The sequence below is a fragment of the Ambystoma mexicanum genome, chromosome 3p (genome assembly GCF_040938575.1).
Source record: "Ambystoma mexicanum isolate Mex_15411 chromosome 3p, UKY_AmexF1_1, whole genome shotgun sequence".
Taxonomy (NCBI): domain Eukaryota; kingdom Metazoa; phylum Chordata; class Amphibia; order Caudata; family Ambystomatidae; genus Ambystoma; species Ambystoma mexicanum.
Window position 1 is genome coordinate 44,759,112 of NC_090925.1, and position 15,426 is coordinate 44,774,537.

General features: G+C 47.1%; 1 protein-coding gene across 1 annotated transcript; it reads right to left on the bottom strand.

Annotated features, from left to right (window-relative positions):
• Window positions 1-3,141: 3,141 nt before the first annotated feature.
• On the bottom strand, window positions 3,142-3,909 carry LOC138579703 (golgin subfamily A member 6-like protein 7). The gene has a single exon (XM_069649942.1). It carries the CDS (start codon window positions 3,907-3,909, stop codon window positions 3,142-3,144), a length of 768 nt encoding a protein of 255 aa, XP_069506043.1.
• Window positions 3,910-15,426: the final 11,517 nt, after the last annotated feature.

A 15,426-nucleotide genomic window follows, 5' to 3' on the forward strand; every position in this document is an offset into this window, starting at 1 on the left:
GCAGCATGGTCAGGAAGTCAAGGACTCTCCTAGCCCTGTATCCCAGCCAGAAAAAGCCACCTATAGGAGCAGGAGGGTCAGGGAGTCAAGGACTCTCCTGATAATAGTGACACGCCCAGTGCTTCAGGAAGCCCTGTATCCCAGCCAGAAAGAGACACCTATAGGAGCAGGAGGCTCAGGAAGTCAAGGACTCTCCTAGCCCTGTATCCCAGCCAGAAAGAGCCACCTATAGGAGCAGCATGGTCAGGTAGTCAAGGACTCTCCTAGCCCTGTATCCCAGGCAGAAAGAGCCACCTATAGGAGCAGCATGGTCAGGAAGTCAAGGACTCCCCTAGCCCTGTATCCCAGCCAGAAAGAGCCACCTATAGGAGCAGCATGGCCAGGAAGTCAAGGACTCTCCTAGCCCTGTATCCCAGCCAGAAAGTACCACCTATAGGAGCAGCATGGTCAGTTATTCAAGGACTCTCCTAGCCTTGTATTCCGAGCCACCTATAGGAGTATGAGAGTCAGGCAGTCAAGGACTCTCACAATAATAGTGACACGCCCAGTGCTTCAGGCAGCCCATTATTCCAGCCAGAAAGAGACAACTATAGGAGTATGAGAGTCAGGAAGTCAAGGACTCTCCTAGACAGCAATTCGTTAAACACCCGACTTCCATTTGGACATCTGCAGAAGTATTCTGGCCCATGCTGACAGCATCAGAATGATGCTTGAATGTTTTCCAGAATCCGTTTCTAAGCTCCCCAGAGGCAGGACAGGACCCAAAGATCAAATGGCGACTTGCTTTCCTCCCCCAAAAAAGAAGGCATCGCAATTCTACACACCATCCACATCCTGACATCTGAGCTAATCATGTGTCAACTCCTGAAGTGACTCCCACATTGTTACGCACAGTCATGTATGCCCTCCTCCACTAAAAAGCTGCCTGCTGCGCCTCTTCTGGCCGCCCTCCCCTTCCCTGTGGGCAGCGCCCACTTCTGTGTTCCCTGCTTCCTTCCCTGTGTACTCGCCCCATGACTGTAAAGCCTTCTGTTGCTTTCCGAAGGTAGGTTCGCTCTCAATAAGTACCCTAATACTAATAATACGAATAATAACAGCAATAATAATAATAATAACACTAATAATGATGATGATGATAACAACAACAATAATAATAATAATAATAATAATAATAATAATAATAATAATAATAATAATAATAATGATAATGATAAGGATAATAATAATAATGATAATAATAATAATGATAATAGTAGCAATAGAATAGTCATAGCAGGTGGAAGTTGAACACATTTCAGTCCAGCATAATAATCACACTCTTCATCAGATCCACTCAAGAAAAGAAGGAAGCTCTGAGCTTGGGCAGGTGAGATCTGAACTAGGTCCCTGCAGGTCACCTATGGAATCCCTCCAGACCCCCCTTTCTCGGCATTAGTGAAGCTGTTCCCCTTCTGACGCGATGGGGGTCCCGTCCATGTGGGGTATGCTGAGTCTAGTAGCCAGCTGAGCAGTGCACTGCATATGCCTGTGAGCGTCAGCACTCGGGAGCCATCCCTTTAGGAAGCTCCCCCACTATGGCATCAGTATGCAACGTGCACATGCAAAAACCGCAGTGCTCCCGAGCCAGACGAAGCCAAAACGCATCCTGGGGGGAGTGTAGGAGGGGCAGCCTGACTGCACAGAGTGGAGTGAATAGAGCAGATCTCATGAAACAGAGAAGTGCAGGGAGGGGCCTGACTCCAGAGCTCTTAAAAGAAACACCCACCCACAAGGCTTCCATCTGGAGCTCGGGGGTGTTCAGTGGCTAGTGCTTGCACACCTCTAGCCATTGGAGCAATGCACAGTGCAAGGTTTTGCTTGTGCAAGGGTGTTTTACTGATTCTGTTTAGTGGTGTAACACAAAATGTGTGGGCCCACTTGAGAGCCATGCTGGGTCCCTCCCCACCACCCCCATCTCGGCAACAAATCACGTGTCGTGCCACACTGTGGGCCGGACTAGATTTCCATGCTTGCGTAATACGTACGAACGTATCGGCGCAGGGCTACGCTGCGCACTGTACTAAGAGAAGCGTACATGTACATGTGTTCAATGCATTATAGAGCACACGTTCTGAGAAAAATTGCCTAAAACGTCAGAGTGTTGTGACACCAATGCAATCATCCGATCCATGCAAGTCACCAACAGTGCACAGGAACATTAATGCTTTAATTAATTCAGTGCTTTGCTATTAAAAATGCCAATGCACAATGAAAACATGTCTAACTGCCTGCACATTATAGACTCAGACTAGACACATAATAACCTATCACAGTAAAGCGTGCCAAGCCACATTTAGACATACCTAGACTGGTTGCAACAAACATCAGTTGCAGCAACAACCCTTATCATGATTGTTTTATCACAGATGTCCAGAAAAATATACAGTGCCACAGTAAGAAACGGCTAGACTGGCAGCACCCAAATGCTTTTTTGTGTGTGTGAGGCCCCCATTATGGCAGTGATTCTATTCATTCCTCTCTTTCTGCCTGTTTGCTTGCAATACAATCGTGGATGCCTTCCCACTATTTACATCCTAATCCCACTAAGACTGAGGTCCTGGTTTTTCCAGCTTTGAATATTCCTACTCCTCTTTCTCCTCCTTTTCTCTCTTTCCCCCTTTCTGCTGTCCCTATCTCTTCTTCTGCTCTCCCTATACCTTCTTCTGCTCTCTCTATCTCTTCTTATGCTCTCCCTACACCTCCTTCTGCTCTCCCTATCCCTTCTTCTGCTCCCCGTATCCCTTTGTCTGCTCTCTCTATCTCTACTTCTGCTCTCCCCATCCCTTCTTCTACTCTCCCTATCTCTTCTTCCGCTCTCCCCATCCCTTCTTCTGCTCTCCCTATACCGTCTTCTGCTCTCTCTATCTCTTCTTATGCTCTCCCTACACCTCCTTCTGCTCTCCCTATCCCTTCTTCTGCTCCCCGTATCCCTTTGTCTGCTCTCTCTATCTCTACTTCTGCTCTCCCCATCCCTTCTTCTACTCTCCCTATCTCTTCTTCCGCTCTCCCCATCCCTTCTTCTGCTCTCCCTATCTCTTCTTCTGCTCTCCCTATCTCTTCTGCTGCTCTCCCTATCCCTTCTTCTGATCTCCCTGTCTCTTCTTACACTCTCTCTATCTCTTCTTCTGCTCGCCCTATCCCTTCTTCTGATCTCCTTGTCTCTTCTTCTGCTCTTCCTATCTCTTCTTCTGCTCTCCCTATCTCTTCTTCTGCTCTCCCTATCTCTTCTTCTGCTCTCCTTATCCCTTCTTCTGATCTCCCTGTCTCTTCTTCTGCTCTCCCTATCTCTTCTTCTGCTCTTCCTATCTCTTCTTCTGCTCTCCCTATCTCTTCTTCTGCTCTCCCTATCTCTTCTTCTGCTCTCCCTATCCCTTCTACTGATCTCCCTGTCTCTTCTTCTGCTCTTCCTATCTCTTCTTCTGCTCTCCCTATCTCTTCTTCTGCTCTCCCTATCTCTTCTTCTGCTCTCCTTATCCCTTCTTCTGATCTCCCTGTCTCTTCTTCTGCTCTCCCTATCTCTTCTTCTGCTCTTCCTATCTCTTCTTCTGCTCTCCCTATCCCTTCTTCTGATCTCCCTGTCTCTTCTTCTGCTCTCCCTATCTCTTCTTCTGCTCTCCCTATCTCTTCTTCTGCTCTCCCTATCTCTTCTTCTGCTCTCCCTATCTCTTCTTCTGCTCTCCCTATCCCTTCTTCTGATCTCCCTGTCTCTTCTTCTGCTCTCCCTATCTCTTCTTCTGCTCTTCCTATCTCTTCTTCTGCTCTCCCTATCTCTTCTTCTGCTCTCCCTATCCCTTCTTCTGATCTCCCTATCGCTTCTTCGACCCTTTGCTCATTCGATCCTTTGCATTCGAACATTTGACCTAGAACCATTACTAAAACTTGGATCTCATCTTTTAACACTGCTATCCCTGCTTCTCTCTACATCTCTTACATCTTTTTGTCATTCCCACGTCCATCTGCCCGTGGCGGGGTTATTAGCATACTCTACCGTTCCTTCTTTGTACTTGCTCCAACTAGTTTTACTCTTCCAGTCTTTTCTTCATTAGAATTCTCATATACTTCTTTCTCCAAGCCTTATCGTATTTCCTTTCTACTTATCTATCGCCCGCCTGGCCCAAAATGGGGTATATGTTGATGATCAAAAGATGGTTGATTGATTAGAAGAAAGCCCAAGTTATAAAGCTCTGCACGCGCTTGCCACAACACATTTCTTACCATGCTTGACTTCATCCATAATTAAATGACTGATAAGTCGTAGTCGTGTAAACACTCAATCAATGTTATTAGAGGATAGCTCTAAGGCGGTTATCTCCCCTAGAATATCCGTAACAGATTAGGCCTTATTACAAGCTTGCCCGTCCGGTAACAACAATACCTGTAAACTTGCCGGTACTGTTGTAACCAGACAGGCAAACTATGAGTTCTGTTTGCGGGTGCCTTCCCGCCCGCCAGGTCAGACCTGGAGGCCGTACCGGCACCCATGAGCAGCCCTCAACGGATGCACCAGCACCATTCAAGAATGGCAATGGCAACTACCGGATCCACCGGGGCTGGAATGCCCCAGTAATTGCCCATTGCCGGGTGCTTGTAAATTCATGACTCAGCGGCCGTGCCAGTATTTACCGGCATGGCTAACGCCAGACTCATAATGAGGCCCATTGTCTGTTAAGATCACATACTGGGAATGGCCGTGATCGTCATTGTGGAATGAGCTGAAACAGATTGGATTTCATATGTGGTGACCTGGAGTTGTATTTTAAATGCCTGTCTGGCAGATGTGAGGGCAGAAGCTGCTGTCTTTTATTGTTTGATTCTATGTAATCTTCCACAATTCTTTGGTTATCACTGCTGAGAGACACCTCTTGTTGTTTTGGTGTGAAAAAAAGAGCTGGAGGAATTGAGCAATCTGCTCCCGCCTACCTTCAAGCGTCATACATTTATCTGGTTCTAATCCTGTTTGATCAGAGAGTTCTTATTTCTTTTCCTGAGATGTAGGTATGGAAGTCACCATATAAGTTACAGAGAGTGTAGTCGTACCATATGTGATCTTTTTCTTATCTGCATTTAATGGTGTTAAGGGTTGTGTCTCCGGTTGTAGTTTGCTTAATCTGACTAGAGCATCTAGTGGTTCATATGACATAGAATGATTATGTTGAACACTCGATTGGGACAGTACAACCTTTCATAAAGCCACCTTACGATATTTTTTAGCAATAGCTAGACGTGCAAGCCCTGACGCTGTTTTTGGTAATGTCATTTTTTGGATGAATTGGCGAGAGCCAGTAGATTTATCTCCGCCACAGGTTTTAATATTTTAGGTCTCTTTGATTGTATGGTTAACAGCAGTTGTTTTAACCTTGTTTTTGAATATGTTATTGTTTAGAATTGGCAGTGAGTCGACAACTGCCTGAGATGGGTCAACCGCAGCATTCATTATGATAGAATCTTTAATGGGAGCAGGTATCTGAATATTTTTGATTTTTTCCTTTCTTTTTTGAGACAGGGTTTGTCTAATTGGCAAACCAAGTCTTTGGAATTATTAGTCTTATCTGATGGTCATTTTGATGTTTTTCCCTTATTACAGATTACAGAATTAGACTCGGTTGTTTTACTTCCACTATTGGAAGTGGAGGGAATAGATTGTTGAGGAGGTCATTAAGCTATCAGTATTGCTTCTTCTATTCGAGAGTCAGCAGATGATTCTGAGTGGGTTGCCTCTGGCCAGGCTTTATCCTGTTCAGCCGATTGATGCCAGCTAATACAGCGAGTGCTGCTATTATTTTGTCCATATGTCAATTCTGATAGAAGCGTCTGTTGTAAATTGAGCTTAGTATGTAATGTCTCATAAAGTCTCGTGAGGGAGAAAACGGCCATGTTCATAGACCGTAAGGACGTATCCAGACTCACTGTATAATCCAAGGCCGCTGAACTAGGCATCGTAGTGGGAGACGCTAACTTATGCCTGGGCGTTGGTTGGATAAAAGAAATAGATAACACAGACGAGTCTTGCTCTGATATGGGATGGGAAGGGGTATTGAGGGAAAAGGTGCGCTGCTCCGCTAGGCAAGATTGTGATGTTTATCCTATAAAACAAGTGTGGGAATTGCACTAACTATTGGCTCATTGAGTATACATTTGTATTACCTACCCTAAAACTTACAACTCATTGGGGGTCATTACGACCCTGGCAGCCGCGGAATGAATGGTGACGGTAAGGGACTGGCACTGTTCATTCTGGGCCACCACATTACGAAGTCTGCTCGCGGGTGCCGCTAAGGACGTCTGGACCTGACGTCCTTAGTGGCACCCGCGAGCAGACCAGACCAGGATTAACAGGCCCGTTGTTAGCATCCTCCCCATTCCCACTGAGCCCTATGGGGGCTCAAATGGGAATCGGGATGTACTGGGTCCCGTTCCCAAGAATGGGAATTACCGGGCCCGCCAAAATCAGCATGGTCTGGTAATTCCCTATTTTAAGGACCCGGTAACTGGTTTGGGGGTAGCCATGCCGCTAAAAGTGACATGGCTACCTCCAAACTCGTAATGAGGCCCATTATCTCTTGTCTCACTATAATATGTTAGAAGGCATCAGAACAGCTCCTTACATTATGCCCTTGTTTGAGTCTAATAAGTAATAGACCTTGGTCTCAGGTGAAAGATTTAGTATTAGATAACAAACCATGCCCTTAGCAGGTTAGTTCCAAGAATAAACACATGGCATTCACATAGCAGATTATCACCAGAAATCGGCAGAAACTAGGTTCAACCAAGGCCTTGTTTCAAGTTTGGTGGTGCGTGAAAAAGTGGCAGTAATTCTGTTACTGCCACAATTTCCATACGGCCAAACTACAAGTTTGCTGTTGGGGTGGCCTGATTTGCCTCCAGCCAAGAGCTTGAGATACATTATGCACCCCACTGGCAAAAAACTGCTGGTATTACTGGCACTGCTGGTGTTACTGACACCGGTATAACCATTGTCGGAAATTCCAGTAATCCCCCCATGGAGTCCCACAGACTACATAGGGGGATTAACATATGCCTGTCGGCACCTGTAATCAGCAGGTAATTCTGGTAATCCTCCATGGAGTCCAATGGACTCCATGGAATGGGGATTAACATATGCTTGCCGGCACCTGTAATCTGCCGGTAATTCCGGTAATCCCCAATCTAATCCCAAAGACTCCATGGATTGGGGATTAACATATGCCTGCCGGCACCTGTAATCTGCTGGTAATTCCGGTAAACCCCCTGGAGTCCCACGGACTCCATGGAATGGGGATTAACATATGACTGCCGGCACCTGTAATCTACCGGTAATTCCGGTAATCCCCCATGGAATCCCACGGACTCGATTAAATGGGGTGTAACATATGCTTGCCGGCACCTGTAATCTGTCGGTAATTCCGGTAATCCCCCATGGAGTCCCACAGATTCCATGGAATGTGGATTAACATATGCTCTTGGCATCTGTAATCTGTCGGTAATTACGGTAATCCCCAATGGAGTCCTTGAATGGGGATCAACATATGCTTGCCGACACCTGTAATCTGCCGGTAATTTCGGTAATCCCCCCTGGTGTCCCACGGACTCCATTGAATGGGGATTAACATATGCCTGTCGGCACCTGTAATCTGATGGTAATTCCACTAGATCAGGTGCCAGTAATGGTATTACTGTTTGGTGGTATCCCACTGGATTTACCAATGGGATACCCCCAAACCTACAATCAGGTGTGCTTTCTGAGTCTTACAAGCATGAGGGACTTTGCCATCCGCGCCATCTGGCAATGACCTTGCTGGTGTGTAAGTATCTGCTTCCCTTTGCAAGCTCTGCTTCCTGCTGGGATGGCTAAGATCCTTAGATGGTGAGGAGCTGGCGTTCTGTAAAAGAGCCCGAGAAGAAGGGAGCTGTGTGTCCCCTAGGACAGGTCCATGCAGAACAAGGATGGAGATTCGGGAGTGGCTTCCCTAAATATGGTGGCCCTGCCCAAGCTTGTTTACTTCCTGACAGTGGCCCCATGGAATGCTGACACTTGTGGTCCACACTGCAGTGTATGTTTGTTAGTGTGTGCCAGTTCATTTGAGGCATCTCTTTCTCTCTCTTGGGACAGGGGTATCAAATACTACAAACTATCCCCGCCCTCTTTCTAAGGGATGACACGTCATGACATACACAGGACTCTGTTCCTCTTCCTTTAGATAGGATGGTTTTCACAACATGTTGTGTTGTGCCCTCCTATTCCATTGCAGTGCTTGACTTAACTGTGTGGCTATTTGGAACATTCTTACACCTTTGTGACCTTAGACAATATTCCACTTCATAATGGCTGGCGATGAGTCTAAGATGAACATGTGTACATTTCAAAGACTTTGTCCTGGATATCTTCCATGGGCTTTAAACATGGACTCTGCTACCCGTCATAGGGTTGATGCAGAGTAGTTCCAGTAACTTGTAGCTTTAGACATCCCTGTCGTTTTACACCTCTGTTTGGAATAGCTTCAGTGATTCTTGGACTTACACAGTTATGCTATTTGTAGACTTTACGTTGAACACCTTCAATGACTCGAGAGTGTGACCATTGTGTGTTTCTTAGGATCCCTGTTGACCTAGACCACGGGTCTGCCCCGGTGGCTCTCCAGATGTTTTGGACTACAACTCCCATGATCTTTCACCAGAGACTACACTGGATTGGCCTGATCGTAGTTGTAGTCCACAGCATATGGCAAGATGAAGATTGCTGACCCCTGACCTTGAAGATCGTGTGCTTTAGATGCAGTTTGAGGTTTACTATTTAATGGTTGTCCTCGCCCACCACGTTCCACTGACTAGGCCTTACCTGCATCAACTTAATAATGAAGACTACTTCCTTCTCACTGTCCCTCCTTCCCCATGTGCCTCCTCCAATTTCCGCTCCTTTCAGCTCTTAGCCCCCCTGCACTGGAACTCCTTACCTCTCTCAATCTGATCTATACCTACCTTTTTTTCCTTCTGGACTTCCCTGAAATCTCTCCTTCTCCATTCCCGGCCATGAAACCTTCCCCTCCTCTCATTCTCTCTCCTCCCCTCGCATCTTTCCTAGGAACCTCTCTACCCTGGCCCTTCCCCTTACCATCCTTTATTTTCACCCTTATACCCCTTCTGTTTTCCTCCTCCTTCCCTTCCTCACCCCTTCCCTCTTCCCTCACAGATTAATTGCTCTTCTTACTGTTTTATTGGTTTGATTCATGATGTAAATTGCTTCTACTGTTATAATGTTCTAACTATTCTGTTGTTGCTTTGGATTAAAGCGCTATTTAAACAGACTAAATACAAATACAAATAATGACGCAACCCTTTGTTTTACTTCCTTTTCACAATGACTCTGACTCAGTCAACCTTTAAAACACCACTAATGTCTCTTCATGTGCTTTTGGACTCCTAGCCCAAGTATGCCTTAGCCTCATCTTTCCTTTCCAGGATACTCTCCCGTGGTCTGAATATTTTTATGTTATTATTAACTCAGGTCTCTTGTGAAAGACTGTCTAACAGGCATTCGTTTTTTCCCTCTTTGGAGGTCTCTCTTGAAGGACCTCCAGAGTTTGGACTATAGGTGGACTATAGGTCCCAGAATGCATTACTTTCTTCTTCCTGAAGCATAGATTCATTACCTTGACCTGATTTTCACCAGGCTAAGATCAGCTTGATGGGGTACTCTGGGCACAGGTGAGATTCCAAGATGGTTGTGTGCCTCTGTGACGATTCCCCAATCTTTCCATTTCCAGCTGCTGCATCCTCTGTGGTGTTTTAGCCAGATGTGGATTATTTTCATATCTGTTTGGTGGTTCTGGAAACTAGTGAGATAATGTGGGATGTACACAGTGGATAGGTCTTGGAGGGCCGGAAGCACTGTCTGAGCATCGCCATTATACCGTTTCCTCTACTGGTGTCTCCTAGTTGATCCAGTGAGTCTTTTCAGATCCCTCTGAGGGTGAACTTAGTAGATATTTCCTGGGTGATGTAGTGCTCCAGAGCTAATCAGTGGCATGGTTTCTGCTGTATTTGGGGTACCTTGTCCTAGCAGTGTGGGGTGCTCTAGGAGTGCATTGTAGCTTACTGACGTAGTCACATTGTGAGAATGTTACCTCTGTGGTGTCAACACAGATCTTGCGTGGCTGTGGTGTGGTTAATTGCTGCTCTTGAGTAGGCAGACGTAGGTGGGTCTACATGTGTGTGTGTGTGTGTGTTTTGACTGAGTGGGTGGAAACAGTGGGCTCAGCCCCAGCAAACGAATGAGCGGAGAGGCAGCAGCCAGGCAACAACCAAGAAGCAAAAGGGGCAGTGACGTCCCAATGCACCCGAGGAGGAAGCCTAATTCAACTGAGGTATCCAGACCAACAATCAAACACACAGGGACAAGACAGCAGGTGTGCAAGTAGACGGCAGCAAGCAAGGAGCAAAGGTGGGTCGACGGTGATGCAGAAGTCGTGTTCACCAAGGCAGTAATCAGAGCAGCCTTGGGCCTGCATTATGTGTATTGAAGATATGTTCTCAGAATGACTACAAGCAGTAATAACTGTCACCGATGTTTGGTCATGTTGGTAGTCTGCCTGCCTATAGTGCTGTTCAGGTGGAGCAATATGCAGATTTCCAGGAGCAAGCTTAGCAAATCAGAAGCCAGAGTTAACTGTCTATTTCTCTCACCCTAGGCTTGCATGGTGTGATGGTCTGCCTGAGCTTCAGAACCATGTGGCATTGCAGCACAACACTAGGGCATGCAAGGTGGGGGTGCCACCGCCTTGCACTGACTCCTCTGAGGTGACCCTTTTGGGGGGAGAGGCCAAGAACGTTGGTCCTCATTTAAGCCAATCGAGTGATAATGACAGGTACTGGATGGAAGAGGTCCAGGCAAGGAGAGGGCTTGACCAAAGTTTCACCAAGGCACTACCTAAATATATAACATAGCTCCAGGGTTCAAGGCTTGCAGAATGAGCTAATTCTGCTCATCTCTGCACAATCTGAAGGGCCTGTGGCCGAGATCTTAGGATGGATGGTCTAGAAATAGGAGGCTATTTGGTGATGTCTTTTTAACCCTGGATGATAGGGAGCTTCTGAAGCTATGGCTGGGAGGGAGAGCGGGTTCTGGGCACTGATAGAAGTACTTTGCTTGAGTGCTGGCTGCACTTAGGTTTTAACTTGACATCATTTACTGTAACCTATCGTCGTTGTCACTTCAGCGCGGCAGGGATTGGATGGGGTGAAAGTGCAGTGGAGGAACTTAGATCCGGGTTGTGCTTCGTAGCCATTGACCGCGTGACAAACCATGGGGGCTAACATTGGTTATCATGGCTCCATCATCACATTTCAAAGATGGACCTAAAGGCAAAGCTTGTCACCCCAGGTTGAGGTGCTATAAATGGGCAGGAGTACCACTCTGGGTGCCCCTTCACAGGGTGGCTTACTTCTTGGCATCAGGCGTTGGCTGATGATTCTAGGGAGAAACCCTCTCTGTTCGATCATCACATTTGGAGAGTGTGTTCACCCCTGCACGTGCCTTTATACCTTGGATAGGTTCCTGATACAGCTCCATCTCAAGGAGGGGAACCCTGAGTGTGTTACTGTGCTCCTGTGTGATAGGTTCCTGATACAGCTCCATCTCAAGGAGGGGAACCCTGGGTGTGTTGCTGTGCTCCTGTGTGATAGGTTCCTGATACAGCTCGCTCTCAAGGAGGGGAACCCTGAGTGTGTTACTGTGCTCCTGTGTGATAGGTTCCTGATACTGCTCCATCTCAAGGAGGGGAACCCTGAGTGTGTTACTGTGTTCCTGTGTGATAGGTTCTTGATACAGCTCCATCTCAAGGAGGGGAACCCTGAGTGTGTTACTGTGCTCCTGTGTGATAGGTTCCTGATACAGCTCCATCTCAAGGTACTGTGTTCCTGTGTGATAGATTCCTGTGTTCTGGTGTGATGTGGCTATTTCTGCACTTGTCAGCACAATATTTCGGACATGTCTGGAGCTTTCCTGCTACACTGAAGTAGAACCGATCCTGGCACCACTCAAGGAATCCACCCAGGCCACTGATGGACATCACCAGGTCCCAGGTCCCAGGTCCCAGATCCCAGCTCGCTTGTTACTTGGAGTATTTCAGAAAATGGCGAGAAGTTCGATATTAATGAGCGAGTTACTCTTGATTGCATAGTTCAGCAGCTGTGGCACAGCTGCCATTCCCAGCCCTGGGGATCATGCCGCAGGAGCTCAGCACTGATGTGAAACTTCTCCTGCATTATATAAGGGTGTCAAGGAGAGGGTAACTAGCAGAAAAGTGACCCTAGGTCTGACTTCCAGATGCATGGCTGTGGTCACACCACTGTGGTGTGGAGTGGTGTGAATAATAGTGTGTTCTCTCCTCTAGAGCAGGGTGTTGAGCGCTGGAGCCGGAGCCCCACTCACACATCTCTCGCACCTGATTGGACAACTTTCCAAAGAGATAAGGATTGTCAGCGTTGCGAGATTCTGCTCCTGGGAGAGTGACTGGCTTTCACGTTGCCACGCAGGTAAGGAGTGTCCGAAATCGGGAGCGTTATATCTTATTGCTTTCGTTTTTTTGCAATGTTAGGAAAACAGTGGAAGAACTAAAACATCCCAATTTTTTGCAGTCTCCCCAATATTTCACTACCTGTTCAACTCCCCCCTCCATACCTCACGCATAGAGCTATTGGGTATTAAACATTCCAAGGACTGAAGGAGCTGTGTTGCCAGTTACTGGTGCTGTGATTATCACCCTCATCACCTGTCCAACTGCACACTTGATAGAACACTCTGCTGCTGTATGTGGGCAGCGTCTGCCCTCTCCAGCAGGCTGTGCCAGGCTGCCCTGGGGAAGACATGTTTCATTTCTCACAGAGGAGTCTTAAGATGTTGCACACAATGAGGCTTCTATTGTGATCGATCCAGGCTGGGGCCTGCCCCTTTCTTGTGCTGTACAGTGCTAGTGGCTGCTTCACAGGCGTAGCACACATTCGAGTGGGGAACTTCATGAAGAGAGTCAAGCACGGAGTGGGCACGGTATTACCAATGCAAATGGCCAGGGTTTAACAAAGCAAAGATCCAGTACCTACTGGAATTTTACATCTAAAGGAGACGTGGGCGCTGGTGTCACCAGAGAAAAGGAAGCTGAGGGCACCTGTGTCGGAAGACACCGACCGGAGAAAAAACACTGACGTTACACAGTCATGTAGGGGGCGTTTCAAAATTAGAGGTACAAAAAAGAAACAAGCATTGGCAAAGCCAACAATGCTGGCTTTTTTATAGGCTCACTATAAAATAATGAATCTGTATTACCATCATGTGCGCAGGTACTAATACAACTTGGCAGGTATCGGCATCCTCTGTTCCAACGCTGGCATATTACCTTAGCTTCTATAAAAAGCCTGGGTAATGCCATTTACTCACATTGTTACTATAGCTCATATCCTGATAAAATGCTCAGTTACTCATTTAAGTACGAGCGTTCAGCACACCATGTTCACTTTTTCACACCAGTGGCAGGCATTGCCATCAAATGTCCAAAATGTCCACATACTCACACCACTGGCAGGCATTGCCATCAAATGTCCACATACTCACCCAACTGGCAGGCATTGCCATAAAATGTCCACACACTCACCCCACTGGCAGGCATTGCCATCAAATGTCCACACACTCACACCACTGGCAGGCGTTGCCATCAAATGTCCACACACTCACACCACTGGCAGGCGTTGCCATCAAACGTCCACATACTCACACCACTGGCAGGTGTTGCCATCAAATGTCCACATACTCACCCCACTGGCAGGTATTGCCATAAAATGTCCACACACTCACCCCACTGGCAGGCATTGCCATCCAATGTCCACACACTCACCCCACTGGCAGGCAGCACCATCAAATGTCCACACACTCACCCCACTGGCAGGCGTTGCCATCAAATGTCCACATACTCACACGACTGGCAGGTATTGCCATCCAATGTCCACATACTCACCCCACTGGCAGGTATTGCCATAAAATGTCCACACACTCACCCCACTGGCAGGCATTGCCATCCAATGTCCACACACTCACCCTACTGGCAGGTATTGCCATCAAATGGCCACACACTCACACCACTGGCAGGCGTTGCCATCAAATGTCCACACACTCACACTACTACTGGCAGGCATTGCCATCTAATGTCTAGCTACTCATCTTATTGCAAGGGGTCGTCGTCAATGGCCTGTTATGTCTACTGCCAACAGATGCCATCATGCAGGAGTCTTCGCCCTTGCACACTGGTGAAATACCAGAATCGGGGCCTCGAGAGTGAGGTGGTAGATCAGGGGACGGGGACGGTGAGCTTGAGAGGTCATTTTCGGAACTCATGCTGTGCAACGTTCTACATGCAAGGGACATTTCCTAAAGGATTGCCATGAAATAAATCCAACCAAAGAGGGCAAAAAGCCCAGCAGTCTCTAGAAAATGAAACACGCAGACATCTCGAGGGCTCTGGGGTCTGCACAGCGGTGTGATGCGCATATAAGCGGCGAAAGACCATTTTACAGCGACACCCAATAGTTCTGTTTCTCTAGTCCCCAATGGAGGGATTGGAAAGTCAGGAACATACATTTATCATAGCATGACGCTACATCCCTATCACATGTAAAATTACCTTGACCCCAAAAGCAGGCGAGATTTATTAAAGCAATATTTTCATAAAGACATATCCCGAGAAACAGGAACGTGTGCTCTCGTGTTCATTCCACCTATGTATTAATAGTTCCTGGAAAGTGTGCGAATATGCATGTCATAAAACCCACATATTACAAATATAAATGTAGATGTGGGGCAAACATGCATCATGACACACATTAAAGATATTTACATATACCATGTTGATGTGTTCCCTCAATGAGTTGGGAATTGATTCGATTGCCATCTTGGCACGATAATATTTGATGTAAACGTGATTATAATAACAGTGACAGGCCCAGTGCTTCAGGCAGCCCTGTATCCCAGCCATAAAGAGCAACCTATAGGAGCAGGAGGCTCAGGAAAGCAAGGACTCTCCTAACCCTGTATCCCAGGCAGAAAGAGCCACCTATAGGAGCAGCATGGTCAGGAAGTGAAGGACTCTCCGAATAATAGTGACACGCCCAGTGCTTCAGGCAGCCCTGTATCCCATCCAGAAAGAGCCTCCTATAGGAGCAGGAGGCTCAGGAAGTCAAGGACTCTCCTAGCCCTGTAACCCAGCCAGAAAGAGCCACCTATAGGAGCAGCATGGTCAGGAAGTGAAGGACTCTCCTAATAATAGTGACACGCCCAGTGCTTCAGGCAGCCCTGTATCCCATCCAGAAAGAGCCACCTATAGGAGCAGGAGGCTCAGAAAGTCA